Genomic DNA, 21,309 nt, shown 5'->3' on the forward strand with positions numbered 1-21,309 from the left:
AAAGTTTTACCTCTTAAAGGATTCTAAATTGCTCAAATCTGTGACACAACACTACTAGACGAGCGTAAACAATTATATCTAGCAAAAAATCCGAAGAAAATTATGAAACCGCAAAAAACTTTACTTTTTTACTTTTGAGCATATGAAATTTCATGTGCTGTGCAACTTCGGTATATTTTTTTCTCAATAGGATATGTCAGCTTCCCGATAATCCGGAGGAGCTGTACAATTATCTGATTGATTTGGACGAAGACGCTTTCGAAAATCTAGTGTCAACAAATGATATTGACTTTGTCATCGTGCCCCCAAGCGATGGAGACAGCGATTTGGATGCTGGAGATAGTGACTTGGCGGACGGCCCTTCCGTTTTCGACAAACAAGTGAATGTTGAGAGCAACATTGAACGAGGCCAATCTCAAGAATGCTCCTCGGGCAGCAGCAAGAAGCAGCAAAAATGACCTTAAATTCGGATGCAGATGCAGCCGTTGTTCTTGAAGGACATTCACCTGATCTTAGTGATCTCTGCTTGAAACATTAATGGTCTGCCGTTCAAATGTTCCATTACCTATTTGACGCAGATTTCGTCGGACTAATCACCACAGAGACAAATAAGTACGCACTGCTAAATGGAGATATAAGATTCCGTGTGACCGTACCGGAAATGTACAAGTTTCTAAGAATTGTGCTCGTTTCCGGATACGTAAAACTACCAAGTAAACGGTTCTATTGGGAAGCAAAAGAAGATACGCACAATATTCTGATTGCCAACGCTATGCCAGGGAATAAATTTGAGTAAATCATGAAATATCTGCATTTCAAAGACAATTTACTTAATGATGGGTCCGACAAATTGTTCACGGTTCGACCTTTGAACATGCGAATGACAAGTTTCTGAAAAAAGGACAGCCATTTGGGAAAACATTTCTCTATCGACGAAGCTATGGAGCCTTACTACGGCAGGAACTCTATGAAGCAATTCATCCGAGGAAAGCCAATTCTTTGTTCCATTTGGGAAAACATTTCTCTATCGACGAAGCTATGGAGCCTTACTACGGCAGGAACTCTATGAAGCAATTCATCCGAGGAAAGCCAAAACTTTGTAGGAAAAACTGATCGTGACCCTGGAGAACCATTGTAATCGAAGGTTGTGTCCAATTTGAGCAAAGATATTGTTGCTGATGAAAGTTACGTGTACATAGATAATTTTTTTACCAGTTTGGCCCTTCTTGAAGATTTTGGCAAGAGGGACATAAATATCTTTGGAACCATCCGTAACAACCGCATTGAAAAGGCGTCGTTGGAATCTATGAAAAAGCAAGCTCGTGGATCATATGACATTGTGCGTGATACTGAAACAAACATCACCATTGTTCGTTGGAATGACAATAATGTTGGTCAATATGGCTACAAATGTTAAAAACGACAACATTGTCCTACGTGGAGGTACGTGTAAGAAATACATTAAGGCTGAGAAAAAAAGGAGGATCAATATTCCAATCCCACCTTTGCAAAATGTACAACAAAGCAATGGATGGAGTTGATCTCTTCGACGCTCAACGAGGGCTATATCGCTGCACCATCCGTAATAAGAAGTGGTATTGACCCCTTTTCCGATTTGTGCTGGACGATGGAGTTGTCAATCTACAGAAAGAATCATGGAAATGGACCTTTCATGAATGTTGTCAGAGCTATCTGTGAAGGACTTTTAAGTGACATAAATCCAGCAAGGATCAAGTTCATGCAGATTAAGCCTAAACATTCGATGTCATCGGAAATTAGATTTGACGGAATAAATCATTTCATCAATACGAATCTAACTGGTACCCAACGAAGGTGTGCGTATTGCAACCGATGTACGACGTATATTTTCTTGAAGTGTGATGTGCTTTTCGCTTCGGAGTGCTTTTTCCGGTACCATACTCAGTGATACTAAATCCGATATACTGCCGTTCTACGCTTATCTGTAATATGTTCTATGCAATCCCTATGAACTGTGGGACAATTATGCGTAGAACGGCAGTACACGAAAGTGCTAATAAACCATGAAAATGGTTGTTGAAGTTGAATTTTATGAAATAAAACCGTTTTGTTCGATATTCAAATTATATCCATTTTCGATACTGTATCGGCTCAGCGTATGAAATTTCATACGTCAGATATCTCAACTTCCAAAGAACTTCAAACCAAAATATTGCGTTTCCCCCCGTTTCGGGACAAACCTAGATGGACTAGAAAGTTTCATGCCATTTGGATCAAGTTCTTGTACACTTGGGCAGTAATGGGTTAAACTAATAAAAACAAATTTGAATTGTTTCATAATATACAATCTTGGTCGCGAGATTCACCTCTCTGAAAACAAATTAAAAATTCAAAAAAAAATCAACAATTCATTCACTGCTGATATGCTTCCCTCATTCAATGAGTAAAGATTCATTCCAATTGGAATTTGGACGATGAATTCAATGAAATTTTGAATATTAATTTCTCTGTAGTGATACAATAGGTTTTTGGGGAAACTATATAAACGATCAAAAGTTCCCTGCAATAGTCTCTCAATGACAAAAACTTCAACTTTACGGTCAGCATAAAAAATACAAAAACATAAAAAAAAATAAAAACAAACCTGTTCTGGGAGGATAGAATTTTTAAGCTGCGTGGAAGATTGTAAAATAATAAGAATGTAGAATAAAATTGAATATATAATGATGTTTTTGCTTTCCCAAAAATCGGTGCGAACTTTCCGAACAACCCAATAAGCTATCCTGATTTTTTTGCAACCCTGGGTATAGCTGATGTGCTGAGGACGACACGATATGGATATTGACAATGTTTCGGGTCATATCAAAAATCAATAATTTTATATGTCCCGTGGCCGACTGGTTAGCGTCTCACATTATCATGCCGGGTGTTCGGGTTCGATTCCCGTTCGGGCCGTTATATCATTATATGTTCATCTTTCTTTTAACAATAAAACAAAAATTGAACGGAGAAAAAATATTCAAAACTAGAATAGTTACAAGCCGACGAAGTGATGGAGTTAAAAAAAATTGTGCCATGGCGTGCACGATTCCAGCCTTTCTGGTTATCTGAAACAACAAAATAGAACAGATTCTGAATCTGTAAAGATGCCGCTGTCGCATGAACCTCGGACAAGTCAAAAAAATTTTTTTTGACAAAATGGCGGCCTTTTGAAAAGAAAATGCTGTTTAAAACGATTTTCCTTACGTTTCCCAATTTTTTAAAAATAGTAAAACTTAAGAAAAAAAATTCCTTAGAGGTTTTTGCGATAGAGAGACGCATGCAGATTATATTCACATAAATTCGACATGAATCGGATCTGTAGAACTTGAGATATCGTGTACGCCAGTTTGAAAAAAAAACTAGTTTCGAGGAAAACGCGTTTGAAGTTCATTGTTATGGCCGTACCAGGTTAGATATCGCTTCATTAGAATGGATCTAACTCGGCAAATAATAGGATTTTCGATAAGTCCTTTTTAGACTATATTCTTGTATGTCTAAAGTACAGAAATATGAAGGAAATTTTTTTTGATTTTTTTTCAAATTTCTAGACTAGAAATCTGCCTTAAATGTTTAAAGCGTGTGTTTCTTCAAAAATTTCGAGTTCATACTTGTACATCCGGTCTATGAAAAATATTATATCTAAAACACATATTTGAGACATAAAAGCTTTTAATAATAAATTCAATATCTGGGCAAAAATTTTAACAGTGTATTTACATGTTTTTGTCCTAGGAAGTTCATTGACTGTCTGACGACTTTGTCGAACACATTTGGCGATCAGGCAGACGGATTTCGAGTTACAATTTCCCGAAAAAAGGTTGATAATTATGGATACGCCCGTATGAAAAGTTAGAAGGGTCGAAGGGCATTGTTAACGTAGGATTATGAAACTATTTTCTTCAATTCGTTTGTTCATGGAAATGAAATGAAATTCAATAATTGAAAAACTTAGGGCCCTCGATCGACCACTTTTTGTATAATTATATATTTCGTTTACGCAATAATCATCATTGATGGAGATCGATTCACGAACAAAATGCTGGCCTCTCAACTCCCACATTAGGGTGGCAATGAAAATGGTCATCTCGAATTTCAAAAAGTTACTCCATAAAAACGTTCACCACCTTGAAAAAACACCTTTAGCAATATATTTTTCGTCAGAGAAGTTTTCTTCGACGTGCACTGTGGTCACGCGTATTCTAGAGCCTGCCCCTCGGATTACATTCAAGGCGTGTTATTTGGCTTAAGAAATCTCAACTAAGTATTAATGAATGACGCTAGTTAATGCATACGTTGAGACGGCAAAAGTTCCACACGGAACGTTAACGCTATTCAAGAAGAAGAAGATGTCTCTGAACTCATTCACAAAGAACAATTACATTAAGTTGTTCCATAACTAGGTAAAGATCGACACAAATAAACTTCCCACATAGTTCTACAAAGTTTTTATAAAATAAAAAATAACATACGGAGACAATTCATGGGAATCTGGGAAATACTGGATGCATCGACGGGAAACATGTGTTCCCAGTTCTTCGGGGATGAAATCCTACGAAATATTTATCTGCTACTCTGCCAAATAATTGGTGGGAAAATACTCCCCCATGTTCCCACTCTCGTTAAAACAACGCTTCATCTAATTGGGAAAACATACAACATACACACAAGCAATACACATGCAAAAAGAAACTAACAAACCGCAAAGTCCTAAAATGAATACGAGTATACGGATTAAACAAACCAAGCCACAGTGATAAATGTTAATAAATACACGATGATCCAGGAAGAAAAAAAACTACAATACGCACACAACAAATATGATTAGTTGATAAATGATGGATTGTTATTCGCGCTATCTACTAGTCAGAACCTTTGGGTGGTGGGTTGGTTACATTGGTTACATATATGCGAGAGTTGTTGACACGGGAGATGGTGATATGGATTGGCGACGGCGGGGGAAACACAATAATGATAATAACAGCAATTGAAACGAAACAATACACAGCGAGTGAGAGATAGAGTTTGAGTTTGTATCCGGCAGTTGATGATGTTTTTTAGATGAAGATAATGATTCTGTCGCATATTTGACGATGTGTGATGGATGTGGAGATGGATGAGACAAACGATACAGATTTATGTTTTTGCTTATAAATACATTTGTAATTTTTATTTCGTCCCAAAGAAACATATATAATCGGATCGATGAAAATTTCGATATTGTGTACAAAACGAACAAATTACTAACGCTACACGCTTAACGCGCACAAGTTCTTAAAAACGAGATGAGATTGTTAATTAAAGGTAATTTCAACTGATATTACACATTGTGGTTTCTAACACAAATTAAACGGTAAATTGACACTGTTTGATTGTGTTTTGTTTCGCGAGTTCATGAAAATGAGAGCATTTGGTGTGAAATGTGAAGGATCTTTATCAAAGTTATAATAATGCAAATAAGCTAGTTAATTAAAACAAAAACATGGCAATAGCTTTCATCATCAGGATGTTTGAAATTGGTAAGTGTGAAATAGTGAATCATTGCAGCATGTTCAAGTTGCAAGCTACACTGTTAAACGCGAGTGTTTCGTGTTCTGATGTGTGCTTATGTTATGTTTTTTTTCTAGTTTTCTAGTAAATATTGATAAAAATTGGTGCAACCTACTTAAAACAGTTTTTTTGTGTTTTTTTTGCATCATTCAACAGTTGTGGTCTTTAGCACAATTTAACGTTTGCTTTTTTTTTTTTACTTTTATATTTTAATCGATTTTTTTTCTCATGAGCTTGTCCTCGGATTTAATTTTTTTTGGATAAACGATGGCAAAAAGTGCTCGGTCTGCACGCAGCTCGGGGGTAAAAGGTGCGGCGTTCATTTCATGTTCACTTAGGACTCGTTATTCTCTTGCGGACTGGGTAGCACCGTGCAATTGTTGCTATTATTAGTGTTGCTAGTAGCGGGGGTAGCAGAAGTAGTAGCAGTAGTAGTAGTGATAATAGTAGCATTAGTAGAAGTAGATCCCGAAGCCCCGCCACGGACGGAATCGGGCGCTCCGAAGCTAGTGTGTCTACGCAGCAGTGATCCAAATACGCGCCTGCCCTTGGACTCATCTGAACTTCTTGATGCAAGTGACGCGGTCCTGCAAAATGGTCGAAGAGGTGGACGGTGGAAAATCGGGCGGGGAGTAGAGAGAAAAAGTGAATGGTGGAGATAGGGCGATTGTTGTTTTGTACATCAGTAATGGGTTCGATATGATTGCTACTACTTTTTAAGATTTTGGTTTGCACACTCTTACGTACGAAATATTATTAATATATTTTTTACTTTGAGTTTACACCTTCAATCATTTTTCTATATACAAATGTACAAATCATTATCTACGGAAAACTGCAATTCACTAGCGTCTGCTGTGAGTTGAGGGATGGGGCAAATGTGTCAAGCTAGATTTTTTTTGTTGGTTGAGAAAATAAGACCAGGTAGACTCGGAAAATTTTGCCTTGAAGAATTGGTTAAAAAATTTCGAACATAAATATTTATACAATTTAGAGAATAAAAAATATTTTTTTTTTGTTTTAAGGCTTTAAAAACAGACAGCTGTTGTGAAAATATGAGATAATTTTATCACGCGTGATTAAGTTTTGAAACTCGAATGTCTTCAGGAAATTATATCCTGGATGTTTCAAATCTCCGCAAAACCGTGAATGAAATTACGTGGGTTAGATCACTTAACATCGGCAGCTAGTGGTCATGTCTTATGTGACCAATTTATGTTTTTTCATTGATTCATTCGTTGAGTAATCCCACGCCAAATCAATCGAAAAGTAGCCAAATTTGATCCAACACTCTCCGATTTACTATGGACCTTGTACACAAGGAAGCAGCTACTCATAAATCACTATCAATTGTCCCATTTGAATTGCGACTGATAAAGGTAAATGATCTTGGTTTGTCCGGTTTTAGAAATCACCATTTTTGAATGAAAACATTCGAATTCTCAAGTAGATGTTGCATTTATCATAGTTTGAGTTTACCGTCATCATATTAATCCATTCAAATTTAGGCTTTCTTCAGAATATTGCCTTTTCTTGGGCATTTTAAAAGTGTTCACCTCAACACACTCAACACAGATCTGCCATGCGCGAGGAACAACATAAATAAACTGCAGCGCGCTAAGCGGTTGCCATATTATTGAATTGGACAACTCATGATCAGAATTGAGTTCATCAAAGTGCGTTAATTTAATGGTTTAGCTATATAAACCTGATACAAATGGTTTGCAAGCATGATGTCTACAATATTTGTAAGTGTTATAATCCAAAAAAGGTCTGAATACGTGTCAAATAATCATCTGGTGATCGATTAAAAGTTAGCTCGAATGAGGGGCGCATTGACACCAATAGAAGGTGTATTTTATAATCCTTCAAAACATGTGATTCCGTAAAAATATACTATAAAACTATTGTAAATAATGAAAAAGACAATTTAATTTATATGTTTTGAAACATTCGAAAACCTGATTTGAGACAAAGGTGTGCTGAATTAGAGCATTCAAAAAAGTGGACAAACCATGATCATATTTTCGACTGGACAAACCAAAATCATTTACCTTATTCATACGGACAAGATGGCAGCCCAATCAATCGCCTAGAAAGGTCATAAATCTAGTTGTTCGATTAGAACTCACTATTCGAAAAGGTTGTTGCAAAGTCAATGAACCTTCTAGGAAACAAAATTTCAATGCACCGTTAGGAAATTTCCTCACAAATTTTAGCTCTAACTGTATAGTAATCTTCATTATAATGCATTGTCGTGTTTTGACATCTAGCAAAAACTTCAGCTCAAAACAAAACAAGCATGGAAAGTACGATTTGCGGTCGTCATTGATTTTCTGCCACAATTTAACGGAAGCTGCCGCAGAATTGCATTGAACGCGAAGCTTATGCAGTGATTAAAAAAAAGAAAAAAAAGTGATTTTGACGTAAAAAGTTGAGAGCGTGGAGAAACTCTGAAAAAGTTCGAGGACGACATTCAAACGCAAACAACAACTTGCGGATCAACTAAATGCGACTCAATAAACTATATCCATACGTTCGAAGGTCATGCGAAAGATCCAGAAGATCGAAAAACGGGTTCCAAATGAACTGAACGAAAAACACTAGGAAAATCTAAAAATCACATGTGAAATGCTGCTGGCCAAGTACCAGAGGAATTCATTTCGTCATCGGAATCTTAGGTAAGTCCAGAGTAACCATCAGCATCGGTTGCAAAGCCAGATCGCTATGGACGGAAGACCATGCTCTGTGTTTGATGGGATTAGAAGGGTTGCTTGCTGAGCAGTGCTTAAATTCTTACGAAAATGTGGGAAAATGGCTGGATGAACGGTTTGCGTCTCAATAAAAACATCTCTTTTGGTGTGGCATCTACGTGAATCTAAGACTTTTTCATTTAAGGGGGTATTCTAGTGTAGAGACACGAATTTCGGATGTTTTTTCGTGCTCCGTAAAAAAAGGATATTTTTATATTACATTATATCATTATATGTTCATCTTTCTTTTAACAATAAAACAAAAATTGAACGGAGAAAAAATATTCAAAACTAGAATAGTTACAAGCCGACGAAGTGATGGAGTTAAAAAAAATTGTGCCATGGCGTGCACGATTCCAGCCTTTCTGGTTATCTGAAACAACAAAATAGAACAGATTCTGAATCTGTAAAGATGCCGCTGTCGCATGAACCTCGGACAAGTCAAAAAAATTTTTTTTGACAAAATGGCGGCCTTTTGAAAAGAAAATGCTGTTTAAAACGATTTTCCTTACGTTTCCCAATTTTTTAAAAATAGTAAAACTTAAGAAAAAAAATTCCTTAGAGGTTTTTGCGATAGAGAGACGCATGCAGATTATATTCACATAAATTCGACATGAATCGGATCTGTAGAACTTGAGATATCGTGTACGCCAGTTTGAAAAAAAAACTAGTTTCGAGGAAAACGCGTTTGAAGTTCATTGTTATGGCCGTACCAGGTTAGATATCGCTTCATTAGAATGGATCTAACTCGGCAAATAATAGGATTTTCGATAAGTCCTTTTTAGACTATATTCTTGTATGTCTAAAGTACAGAAATATGAAGGAAATTTTTTTTGATTTTTTTTCAAATTTCTAGACTAGAAATCTGCCTTAAATGTTTAAAGCGTGTGTTTCTTCAAAAATTTCGAGTTCATACTTGTACATCCGGTCTATGAAAAATATTATATCTAAAACACATATTTGAGACATAAAAGCTTTTAATAATAAATTCAATATCTGGGCAAAAATTTTAACAGTGTATTTACATGTTTTTGTCCTAGGAAGTTCATTGACTGTCTGACGACTTTGTCGAACACATTTGGCGATCAGGCAGACGGATTTCGAGTTACAATTTCCCGAAAAAAGGTTGATAATTATGGATACGCCCGTATGAAAAGTTAGAAGGGTCGAAGGGCATTGTTAACGTAGGATTATGAAACTATTTTCTTCAATTCGTTTGTTCATGGAAATGAAATGAAATTCAATAATTGAAAAACTTAGGGCCCTCGATCGACCACTTTTTGTATAATTATATATTTCGTTTACGCAATAATCATCATTGATGGAGATCGATTCACGAACAAAATGCTGGCCTCTCAACTCCCACATTAGGGTGGCAATGAAAATGGTCATCTCGAATTTCAAAAAGTTACTCCATAAAAACGTTCACCACCTTGAAAAAACACCTTTAGCAATATATCAGCTCAATCGGACTTAAGGGAAAGTGGCGCAAAGCGGTCAAAGTTTGAGATTTTTGAAAATCGAAAAATCACCCAAGGGGTTTTCGAGAAAAAAAATTGATGCCAAATGTCTTAAAATTGCATAAAACGTCGAGATCTAGTGTCATCTCAAAAAAAAAAAAAATGTCAAAAATCGACACTCTGGAACGTAAATTTTTTTTCGGGATACGTAACGAAACATATGGGTTTGGGTGCCAATAAAAATAGTTATCTCGATTTTTCATCCGGAACTTGCCTCGAAATGTTGATATGCACGATAATATACCCTATGCAAAATATTAGCTCATAGAAAATTCATTTATTAGTGTCGCAGACGCTAAAATTTGAGTTTTTGAGAAACAAAAGATCAACGAAAATCGGGATTTTCAAAAAAAAAAAAATGTTGATGTCAAATGTCTTAAAATTGCATTACTCGTCGAGATTTACTGTTGTCTCGAAAAAAAATTTTTTTGGCGCTTGGTCGTTTTTTTCGTCAGAAAAGTCGATTTTTGACAAAAAAATTTTTTTGAGGTGACTGTAAATCTCGACGTGTCATACAATTTCAAGACATTTGGCATCGAAATTTTTTTTCGTAAACCTCGATTTCCGGTGATATTTCGGTTTTCAAAAAAAATTTAATTTTAACGTCTGCGACACTAATAAATGAATTTCGAATGAGCTAATGTTTTGCATAGGATATATTATCATGCAAATCAACATTTCGCAACAATTTTTCGAATGAAAAATCGAAATAACTATTTTTATTGACACCCAAAACCATATGTTTAGTCTCGTAATCCAAAAAAAAAATTACGTTCCAAAATGTCGATTTTTGACAAAAATTTTTTTTTCGAAATAACACTAGATCTCGACAATTCATACAATTTTAAGACATTTGGCATCAAAAAAATCAAATATCATGTAAGTTACCACATACCGATACCATTTGAAAAAATGTGTAATTATTGTAATAGGTTCTTGAAAATATTTCCAATCGATTGATACAAGCATCTCGGCGATTCATCAATAAATGATCGATTTATAAGCGTTTAAAGTTTTTCATTTTTTCATTGCATGTTCATTTTTAGGATTTAAGTTTTGCACCCTTTAACTTCATGCTAAACGTAGTCCCACGTTGAAAGTGTATTGCCCTCGAAGGAAACTATGTTAAGGAATAAATACAGGTTTGGCCAAAAAACGATTGTTTTTATTAAAAATCCCGAAGCTTTTCAGCCCATGTAGTATATGATAAGTATTTGACCTAGCCCGGATATATCACATTTCATTCGCTATCATACGAATCACAGCCGAGTGTATCATGTTTAGTTCTTATCGTATTGTTAAAAGATAAAGGAACATACAATGACATAATGGATAGTAAAAATATTTTTTGTTTTATTTGTTCTGAGTTCGAAAAAAACGTCCGAAATTAGTGCCTCTACACTAGAATGCTCCTTTAAATAGATACATTTTCTGCATTTGTGTGAAAATTCAATGAGCAATGGAAAGGTGCTTTTCTCAGTCACAAATTGTACACGAAAACATGGTTTTCATACGAATGATAGTTAGACAATTTAACAGTTCGGCTGAAAAGTTCATAAGATTGACGTCTAGATGGCGCCTCTTGGAAAAAATCTACTTGACTATCACATAACACTATCTTTCAATGGACACGTGTCAAAATTTGACAGCAATTTATCGATTGGTTTGTGAGTTACAGCATTGAGAGTGAAGCAACTTTTGTTATTGTGAAAAAAATGGAAAATCACAATTCAATGAAAACGATGGCAAATGAATTGGGCCTCGAATTGCTTCCGCATCCACCGTTTTCTCCTGATCGGGCCTCCAGCGACTATTTTCTGTTCGCAGACCTGAAGAGAATGCTCGTTGGCAAGAAATTTATGACCGATGATGAAGTGATTACCGAAACTGAGACCTATTTTGAGGAAAAACCGAAAGAGTACTATAAAAATGGTATCGAAAAGTTGCAAGACCGCTATAATCACTGTATTGCCCTCGAAGTCAATATGTTGAATAATAAAATTGAATTTTGCAAAAAAAAATAGTTTTACTGTGTTACCTTATAAACTTTTCAACCAAACTGTTATAAGCCCAATGCAGATTTTTTTTCGAAAGAGGAACTAGTCCTACCATTCACGAACGGTTTGTCTATTTCTAATGAGAGGTCATTCGCATTTGAAAAAAAAGAGGCAATATGGTAAGTGACAGGCTCAGAAGTCATACTCAAAAATATGATAAAATGAAACAAAAGACCTCATATCGGTGTCAGCCTTTCAAAAATAACTAAACATTCTTAGTTGCTCTGGAAGTTTCTTGCTAAAGTTGCCTTTAGGTCAACACAATGAACAAAAAAATCGATGTGTGAAAACGAACAAAACCATCATCCAGTTTGGCACACGTTTGCGGACATTATTTCAGGTGAAAGTCGCCGCACGCTGATTCCAATGTAATCCACATGTGAAGGTGTGCGGCAACAACTAATCCAACGCTTCAGTGCGTTCTCAGCGTTCGCGGCGTAGAACCGGTGACCGGTTCTAGCTTTCTGTGTGCTCGAGTGAACTCGACGGAATCGATCGATCGATCGTCCTAGGTATAAATGAGACCGCCATTCCGTTCGATGCAGTCAATCTAGTTCGAACTGCGTGTTTGTGAGAATAGTTTACGTTCAGGTGCGGTGAATGAAGGAATCTATCCTAATATGCGCGAGGAAAAATCAGTGCTTCACGATTTCGAGGCATGTTCCGGAAGGTACCGTTGATGTTCCATCTCGGCAACCGTGAGACATGAACCAGAATAAGAGGAGCATTTGCCGAAGCATCTTTTATGTGTTCATCGATCCGTGATGGTTGAAATGAGTTTCCGCAGCCAGAGGCCAAGCACTATCATCACAGCAGTGAAGGGTGATCCAGTTCCAGGCATAGCAAGGAATATTTCATGAGGATCTGTTGTTAATCCTTCGACATCGAGAGGTGTTCTCGTAACATGTTGATCGACCTATTGTGGTTAATTTGAGGTGTTGATACCATTGCAGTTACAGATTAAAATAATTATCCTGGCCAACGATCAAAGCAATAAAATTATGAATAAAATGACTTAAATCTTTTCCCTGTTATCGCATTTTTTATTTTTACAACTCAATCATGCATTCGATAAAGTTTGTTCCGATTGTTTGTATTGTATACAAAAGGATTATTGCGCTGGTATAACGGAATTTCAGAAAATGTTCAATCAACATCAGTGATGATACGATTGATGCTTCAATTTCCAGCTTCGATTGATCAAAGTATAGATATGTTCCTGAAGGAACTATTCACAGATCGTACGAACCTTCATTTGAATCAATCATTGCACAATCATCATTGCATTGCAATCAGGAGTAGGAGGTATAGGAGTCTGAACGATTGGTTCGAAGAAAGGTTCTATACCTGAAATATCCAGCAATCGAAAGCAATCGCCATCTTCAGATAACGTATTACTACTTTGAAGCTGAAGGGAAATCAGAACAAATCGATGCCATCAGGACCAGGAGTTTCGGAATAAAATTTTGGAAGACAACCAACTACTTTCTTTTCAGTGCAAATGATTTATCGTTCTGTTTTATTGGAGAACTATCCTAAACATCGAGTTACTTTCGATGCATTTGGCCTGTAGTTGTTGCGATGGAATACATTTTCTCTTCTTTTATTCGATTGCTTCTTTCAGACCAATTGAGCACAGTACAGATCTGAATTGGGAATTGGAAAACAATTCAGAGTAGAAGGTTCCACGCCAATTCCACAAAAGCAAAACTTTTTGGTCGTCAATCTTAATTGGTTTAACCACGACTGCTCTCGCTTGACGTTGTCGTTAGCAGTGCTGAAAATAACCAATTCATTCTTCTGAATTCGAACGGACAATTACTATCAGTCGCGCTTGACAACACTTCTCTTCACATGAATATCGCAGGCTCATTAATTGTTTTGATGAATGGCCATGTTTCATTCGATTGAATAACCGCACTTTCATTCAAGTCGTTCGTCATGCTGTTATTTGAGATCTACTTATGTATCTATCAATTGAAGTCGTGACCGAGATTCACATGACACCCGACGATGCTTTGGGTTGTTTTCGGAGAGAAACAAAGAAACTGCTGGTTTGAGAGTAACAGCAGGATTGGCGAGAATGATTTTTTTATTTCTTTCATTCTTACGCTTTTCGCATTACCGTGAGAGTGCGACACTAACACATAAGTAAGGGGGCATTAGAAAATGCTCTCCCATCGTCTACTCTGTTCATGCTTTGTCTATATGATAGTGGAAACAATTCCATTCCATCCTTTGTTTTAAAGAAGCTCAAACTTTTCAGTTCATTCGCCTCTAGAGTTGTGAAAAAAGAATTATTTTTTCCCGTTAAACTCAATCCATTCATGACATTCAAAAGCTTGAGAAGGAATAGCTTTCGTTTGACAATAAACCCCTTCGGATCTCAACTGACGATGTTAACCAATTTCAAACGATCGAGCAATATTTTCTTCGATGACTTCGAATGGCATTATTTGTGATTTTCGTCGATTTCTTTCGATGGAAATCGAATTTTCACCGCACTGCCTTTGACACTCCTGGATTTGCGCTGTGTTCGATTCCCCCTCACTCATGTTTAAGGAGTTCGGTACACTTTGGTCAAGAGAGAACACGGGTTTGTTATGAACGCGCGCTGATGAAATTTAGGCTGAGTAACTCCAACACTCTTCATCACCAGTCATCATCCATTTCGTCGGTTATGTTGCGATTTATTTACTTCCGTTCATAAGTTTTTTTTGCGTTATCGAGCATCGAGCATCGAGCTTTTTTCCAATCGAACGACTGCTTATATCTTGCGTTGTGTTGGCACATCGTTCCTGATTGGTTATCCTATAACGTTTTGCATTAAAAAAATGGACAAAAATTGCCGATCTTTCATGGGTTTACCTTCACACGCATTGACGAAACTACCCATGCAGCATCAATCATAGTAACCCATGAGAAAAAAATCCCCCAAAACCCAGAAAAAAAATGACAGCTCTATAAGTCGAACTCTGTGTGTGCGCGTTCGGACATCGTGCGGCACTTTGTGGATGCCGGATACGCCCGTTCCGGCATCTACAACATCTTGGCACTATTGAACAATAATCAGAGCATCGAAAGAAAGCCCGGTTCCGGACGGCCGACGACCCTGAGCGACAAGAAGCACCAAAGGATGCTGAAGAGGAAGATCGAGGGAAAAGTGGTTACATCGCTGGGTGCGCTTGGCCGGGAGTTCGGTGCAACCGGCCAAACAGTGAAAAAGTACCTGGCGAACATGGACATACATGTCAGGAAGCGGAAGTTCCGTCAATTGTACTCGGAGCTGCAGGCAATGACGCAGCGGCAGCAACTAAATAAGACGGTCGAGTCGATTTTCCCGGCGAATTACGACGTGGCGGTGGTGATGGACGACCAGACCTATCTCACCTTGGATGGCAACGACTGGCAGGGCACTTCGTATTTTACTTCCCTCACGAAGGAAGTGAGCTCCGAAGCGGAGTTTATTTCACACACAAAGTTCCCCATGAAGGTGCTGCTGTGGCTGACAATTTGCGAGAAGGAGATGTCAAAGCCACTCTTCTTTAGCTCCGGACTGGCGGTGATCTGGCCGGATCTGGCGTCGGCCCACTACCCGACGCGATCGTTAGAGGAAACGGAGCGGCTGAATATCGTTGAACCCAAGTCGCCAAGTACCCAAGTACCCAAGTCGGCGAATCCGCCCAACGTACCTCAGTTGCGTCCCATCGAGAATTTCGGGCAAACCTGAAGCGTAAGATCTACTCCAACAATTTTGTCGCGAAAACTGGGAAGGAATTGATAAATAAAACGAGGAAAGAACTCAAAAACGTGTCTACACGCATGTTTTCGTCCGCCATTGCTAATGTTTCGGTTAACTGCCGGAAGGCCCTTGCGAACATTTTTGCAAGTAAGCTAAAATAATTACCTTCCATGGGAAATTTATCAAATTCAGTTATTTGTCTTAGTTTTTTTTTATCACCATTCGAAAAAAGATTTTTATTTTTTGCAAACGTTATGTGTCTAATCCAACATTCTAGGTATCGTCCTTAGGTTTACAATCATTAGGAAATTTTCATGGTGCTAAATGGCGCTGTAAGCGGGCGACCCAACGTTATAGATCTTGAACTGCTGATCAATTGTGGTTCTGTAGCTCATTTTAATCCTTTCGACTTGAATAAAACTGGGTGAACATCACCGAATGAACATTACTATTGACACACAAAACCATCATTCGATGTTGTTGAGGCCACATCGGTCACATTGGTTTTGCGCTACCCTTTAGTACCCACTCTTATATCCTGCTATAGATGAAAAGTGAATCTGAACAGTACAAGTGACTTTATTCATAACATCTTTTTATAAACCGATTATTAATTGATATCCAAAAAAGCATTTACAAAATATCACCAACATTTTTACAGGCAATGTTCCGAGACTACACTTTGGTTTGGGCTCAAGTAAAATCATATCTTCTAATCCAGGGAATACATTTGCTCCATCCCCTTGTTGTAAACCTAGCGAACAAAAACACTTGTATTTGATCATGTACAAAAAAAAGATAGTTCGAATTCGTGAATACCACACTCAAATCGTGAAAAAAAAGGTATAAAAACATAACCAAACAAACGCAACCAACTCAATTCAACTCAACTCAAACTAAACAAACACGGCCTTGATGAGAACAAGATTTTACCGAGAATGAAGAAAACAGTAGAGGCTAGAGAAACAGATACAGATGATGACGGAGGTAGTACCCGTATATAGACGCGTGAACACAGTGGGTTGCAGTATTCGAGAGTAGTATATTTCGTAAGTTACGCAGAAAATACGATGTGAAAAGAAAAAAAACAAACGCAAAAGGTACCAGAAAGAAAAAAATCGCAATAGAAAATTAATTAGCGGTAGTAAGAGAGAGGTAGAGGTGAAAAAGAGACAGAGAGCAGTGTTGATTACTCACACAAAAATTTCTTTTCCTGTTTTTTTGAGGTCAATGGTCATGAGGATATTTCAATGAGCATTGAAACAACACATTGATATTTCGTAATCACAAAACACGTGTGTGTGTGTAGTAAACAAATATAAAGAAAAGAAAGAAATAAACGTCACTTTAAAAACAACTCGATCAGATCAGATTGAGGGTTATTTTTTTACGTTGTATTACTGTATTCATATGGTTCATTTATTTTAACTAAAACGGAGAGGCAGGAGTGTTTTTTTTCGGATGAGGTGGTTCAAAAAAAAAATCAAATGGAATAAATGAGTTGAAAAACAAAAAAAAATGAAAATATTGTTGATTGGTGTTTTGTGTGTGAGATGTTTGAATTTTCGGCGAGTTTTCGTAGATAAGATAGAAGCGGATGAGAAAAAAACCAAAACAGTAAAAAGTGACAACAATGCCAAAGAACACACAGAGTGAAACACACAAACCACTTGTTTTGTACATTTTCCCATTGATGCTTGATTAAAATAAAGTATGCATAATAGCAGAAAAGACTAAGAACAGCGAAAAAAAACAATTCTGAGCATTTCGTCAAAGAATGTTATATCCCAGTAGTTTTTTTACTTCTTTGACAGCCCTCGTGAACCCACCCCCAATCAACCCTGTTTTCGGAGGATCCAGACGAACACAGATCCGGTGGAAGCCTTCAAAAGTTGCTGCCGAAACAATCAGCGCGAGCAGAAGCTCAGCTCGCTTACTGCCTCGACGTGTGTTTGTGTGTGTAAATGGGGGAAGGGGGAGAAAATGGTGATCGAATTATGAAGGTGAAAAAGGAAAATTATGTCAAAGAGTCGCGCGTGAAATCAGAGAGAGCTGCGAAAATAACTAAATACTTCCACAAGTGAAAAAAAAGCGCTTGAATCTGGAGAGAGAGAAAAAGATAGAATATTTCGAAAGTTCGACTCACTCTTTACTGTTTGCTTCGAGGCTCTTGCGCCGGAGTTCCTCCAGTGTGACTCCGTTCTGCTGTTCCCATTCTGCCTTCTCGTGCTCGAACGCCTTCCGGCGGTCTTCCAATTCGCGGATTTGAAGCTCCAGGGCCTGTGCAATGGAAAATGCAATGAACAAACGCGTTCACGGAGTAGTGGACACCCTCAAACCAACCTTTTTCCTCTCTTCGTGCCTTCTTGTGAGTTCGGCCTCTGAATCCTTCAGCTTTTGCTTCTTTTCTTTGACTTTCATTTCGAACACCTGCTCCATCTCCGCTTCCATTTTTTTCATTTTGGACTCGTGCTCACGTTTCTCTTCCTCCATCTGTGCCAATGGATTCCTACGCGAAACACAGATGATACGGAACGATTAGACATGATTTGGCGTTGGATACATCATTTTACCCCAAAAACAGGAAATCAACATAAATGAACAACATGTTTAATGTGATGGGAAGCGTCGTGCAAATTTTGATGTTATTGTTTTAAAAGAAAACTCACAAACGAAAGATGTTAAAAGTAAAAAAAAACTTCAACGCGAAATGAAAATGATAAACTTACCATCCACTAGTACCGAATGAGTTTGCGTTAATCGTTCCAATATTGCATAAGCTGAATGGGTGAGATGTGTAGTAAATTAAAATGCGTTTAGTGTGTGTGTTTCAGGTTATTTTGGGGAGACCAGAAAAATGAAAACTAATCGCACGGTTTTGCGCGATTTGTGCATGTTTGTACTGCGTCGTTTTCGCATTTCACAACATTCAGTCAGTAGAATTAACAAACATTCAACACTTGACAGCAAAACAAGAAGCTTATTGTATGCACCATACACACATAAATAGGTTAGTATTGTTTTATTTGTTCAAATCTGAAAACCGCGTGTACAAGCATACACCGAACGGTCTAACGCTAACTTACTTGTTGCTCAATTTGGCCTTTCCATCGTTGCCCAAACCGGCAAGCTTTCGACAGCGATAGTTCTCGTAGTGCACATTGTTGGTCACGTCCTTCAGGTCCTGCAGATGGGTCCGGATAACCATATTTCGCAGTGCAATGAAATCACAGTGATCTAGGTTTTCAACTGAAAGAGTACAAAAAAATAGCACGCGGTTTAGATGCATCATTCAATAGTAAAAAAAGTAAAAAAAATGGAAGCCTGCTGCAAACCTTCGGCCACACCCCATGGATACCGACGACCGCGTACTTTGCGACCATCGATTTCGATGATAGCATTAGCACCAACTACCGCGTACGGAACACGACTCCTCAACTGTCGCAGCGTTTTAGCGTCCTCCTCCTCGTCCAACGGTTCGGGGAAATCGTAGATCTTGATCTTGTGCTGGGCGATTTCGTTGAGGATCTGCAAGGAGATGTAGAAGATGATGAACATATAATTCATGGTATCTCGCATTTCAACTTCATTCATGAGTCGTTATCTGGAAAATGTTCACAATTTTCCATTTCCTACTCCGAAATTCACGTTGCATCATTCAGTGATTGAATCAACAAAATAACGCATAATATATGATTAGGGATCAACACCTATTAGTTGATATGATTAGATTCTGTCTCCTGAAAAATTATCCTGATATCGCAAAAAGACTAGCTAGACTTCTTAGGCGAACCAATAAAAAATCATAATTTTTCAATTTTACTGTTTTTAAAAAATCGGGAGACGTAAAAAATTTTTTCAAAGCAGGATTTTTTTTCTTCAAAAGGCCGCCATTTTGTCATAAAACATGTTTTTTAATTGCCCGAGGTTCATGTGATAGCGGCATCTTTCCTGATTCAAAATCTGTTCGTTTTTTTTACTCAGATAACCAGAAGGGCTGGAATTGTGTACGCCATGGAACAACTTTTTTTCTAACCCCCTCACTTCATCTGCTTGTAATTAGTCTAATTACGAATATTTTTCTATCGTTCTATTTTTTTATTGTTAAAAGATAATGATATAATGGATACTAAAAATATTCTTTGTTTTATTTTTTTGCAGCTCGAAAAATCGTCCGAAATTCGGGCCTCTACACTAAAATACCCCCTTAAACAACATTGTACTGTCTGGAAGGTCCGAAAGGACCGTTCGACAATTTCCTTGTGTACGAAAGTTTTTAAATAATTCTCTATGAGGCGTAGTTCTGGCGTGTTTGGAGGGTTGTGATCTTTAGGCCCCCGGGAGACCTCATGTTCACAACTCACAGTGAGAATGAAGAACAAATGTTCCATGAAGTATACCGAATATCCCATCTCTATCCAAACCACTCTCCCATTCGAAAAACAAAACGCTTATTCTCGGCATATGATTCCATCACCTTTTTCGCTTCATCTCAGGATACCGTATCCGGTCATAACAAAACAGGTTCGTCGTGTTTGTTGAGGAAATACAGCAGACGTATATTTTTGGTTAACTTGAAGAGTTTCATGGAGTTTCGGTGGCTGCTAGAAGTCTGCTTTCACGTACGCTTCGTCGTTCATAACGATGCCATCGAATTTCGTGAGCAGTTTCGTATACAGCTCCCAGCAGAAGTTATTATGTCATCACTTTTGTCCCTCCACATTGCTCAATTCCTGGCAATAAAAGGGTTGTTTCATTACTTACCTTTCATTTTCGAAGATGCGGTAGTATTATTCATGGAATAGCATCAATTTTAATTCACTCAAATACAAAAAAATAACACAGCTTTGAAAATATCACATTATGTAGAGTGAAATAAAACATAAAAAATGTTTATTGGCGCTTTTTAAAGAACATTTTTTTATGTTTGCATCAGAAAGAATGACAAACAAATGAAGAGAGCGAATTTTTTGAGAGGAAACATCAATAACTTTAACTAGAGTTGAGATATTGACAAGAATAATATAGAAAAATGTTTGTATTAGTAAGATCTAAAAGTCTTTGAAAAACAGTTTGCATGTAAAAATTGAAATAAAAAAGTTAGAGAAAAAACTTTTTTCATGGTGATCCTAACGCAACCTACAAAAAATGGCGTTATATCGGTTATTTCAAGAGATAGAAAAAAACTGTTCTTTGTTGTCTCACATACAATATTGTCGAACTATGTTTAACTCTATCTATAAAGATAAAAAAGTTATATTTTTTTCATTGACAATTTTGATCACCCTATTTTTGGTAACATAACAATGAACGCTCTATCATATGTAAATACTTTTCCGAAGACAGTTTTTGTCTAGAGAATAACCGTCTGTCACTAAGATGCACCTCCTGGACCATTGTGCAATGTCATCAAATTAATCTTCATCCGTATCAGAGCGTGTTACCAGCTCTGAGAGAACAATTGTAGACTCGACGTCTACGTCACGTCCCGGGTTCTTGTTCTTTTCCCCGTCATCGATATCGACATCGACAACGTCAGCATCGACCGAGTTCGAGTCCATTGTTGTAGTGGAACCGGTAGTAGATATACCTCTTCACAATTGCGTTCACCTTTATTATGAGGGAAGATGTTGTGGATCATAAATAGACATCATGGTGCGCAGCAATTC

General features: G+C 37.4%; 2 protein-coding genes across 9 annotated transcripts in view; one reads left to right on the plus strand and one right to left on the minus strand.

Annotated features, from left to right (window-relative positions):
* The window catches only part of LOC129770559 (uncharacterized), an 82,999-nt gene extending 66,643 nt beyond the window's left edge, over window positions 1-16,356 (plus strand). The window contains exon 7 of the mRNA XM_055773473.1: window positions 16,302-16,356. Coding sequence (XP_055629448.1) covers window positions 16,302-16,341 — 40 coding nt within the window. The 3' untranslated portion in view covers window positions 16,342-16,356. The remainder of the gene's footprint in view (window positions 1-16,301) is intronic.
* Window positions 1-21,309, minus strand: part of LOC129770557 (septin-7) — a 134,035-nt gene that overhangs the window by 63,735 nt on the left and 48,991 nt on the right. For 3 of the 8 annotated variants that reach the window (XM_055773469.1, XM_055773468.1, XM_055773470.1), the window contains exons 7-11: window positions 18,976-19,168; window positions 18,727-18,889; window positions 18,370-18,420; window positions 17,984-18,149; window positions 17,787-17,920 (exon numbers count right to left, since the gene is read on the minus strand). In XM_055773469.1, the coding sequence (XP_055629444.1) occupies window positions 17,787-17,920; window positions 17,984-18,149; window positions 18,370-18,420; window positions 18,727-18,889; window positions 18,976-19,168 (707 nt within the window). Of the gene's footprint in view, window positions 1-1,080; window positions 6,156-16,837; window positions 16,854-17,786; window positions 17,921-17,983; window positions 18,150-18,369; window positions 18,421-18,726; window positions 18,890-18,975; window positions 19,169-21,309 lie in introns of those variants that run through there. The other 5 variants (XM_055773466.1, XM_055773465.1, XM_055773471.1 and 2 more) reach the window with 4 other exon arrangements.

The sequence above is a fragment of the Toxorhynchites rutilus genome, chromosome 2, assembly GCF_029784135.1.
Source record: "Toxorhynchites rutilus septentrionalis strain SRP chromosome 2, ASM2978413v1, whole genome shotgun sequence".
Classification (NCBI taxonomy): domain Eukaryota; kingdom Metazoa; phylum Arthropoda; class Insecta; order Diptera; family Culicidae; genus Toxorhynchites; species Toxorhynchites rutilus.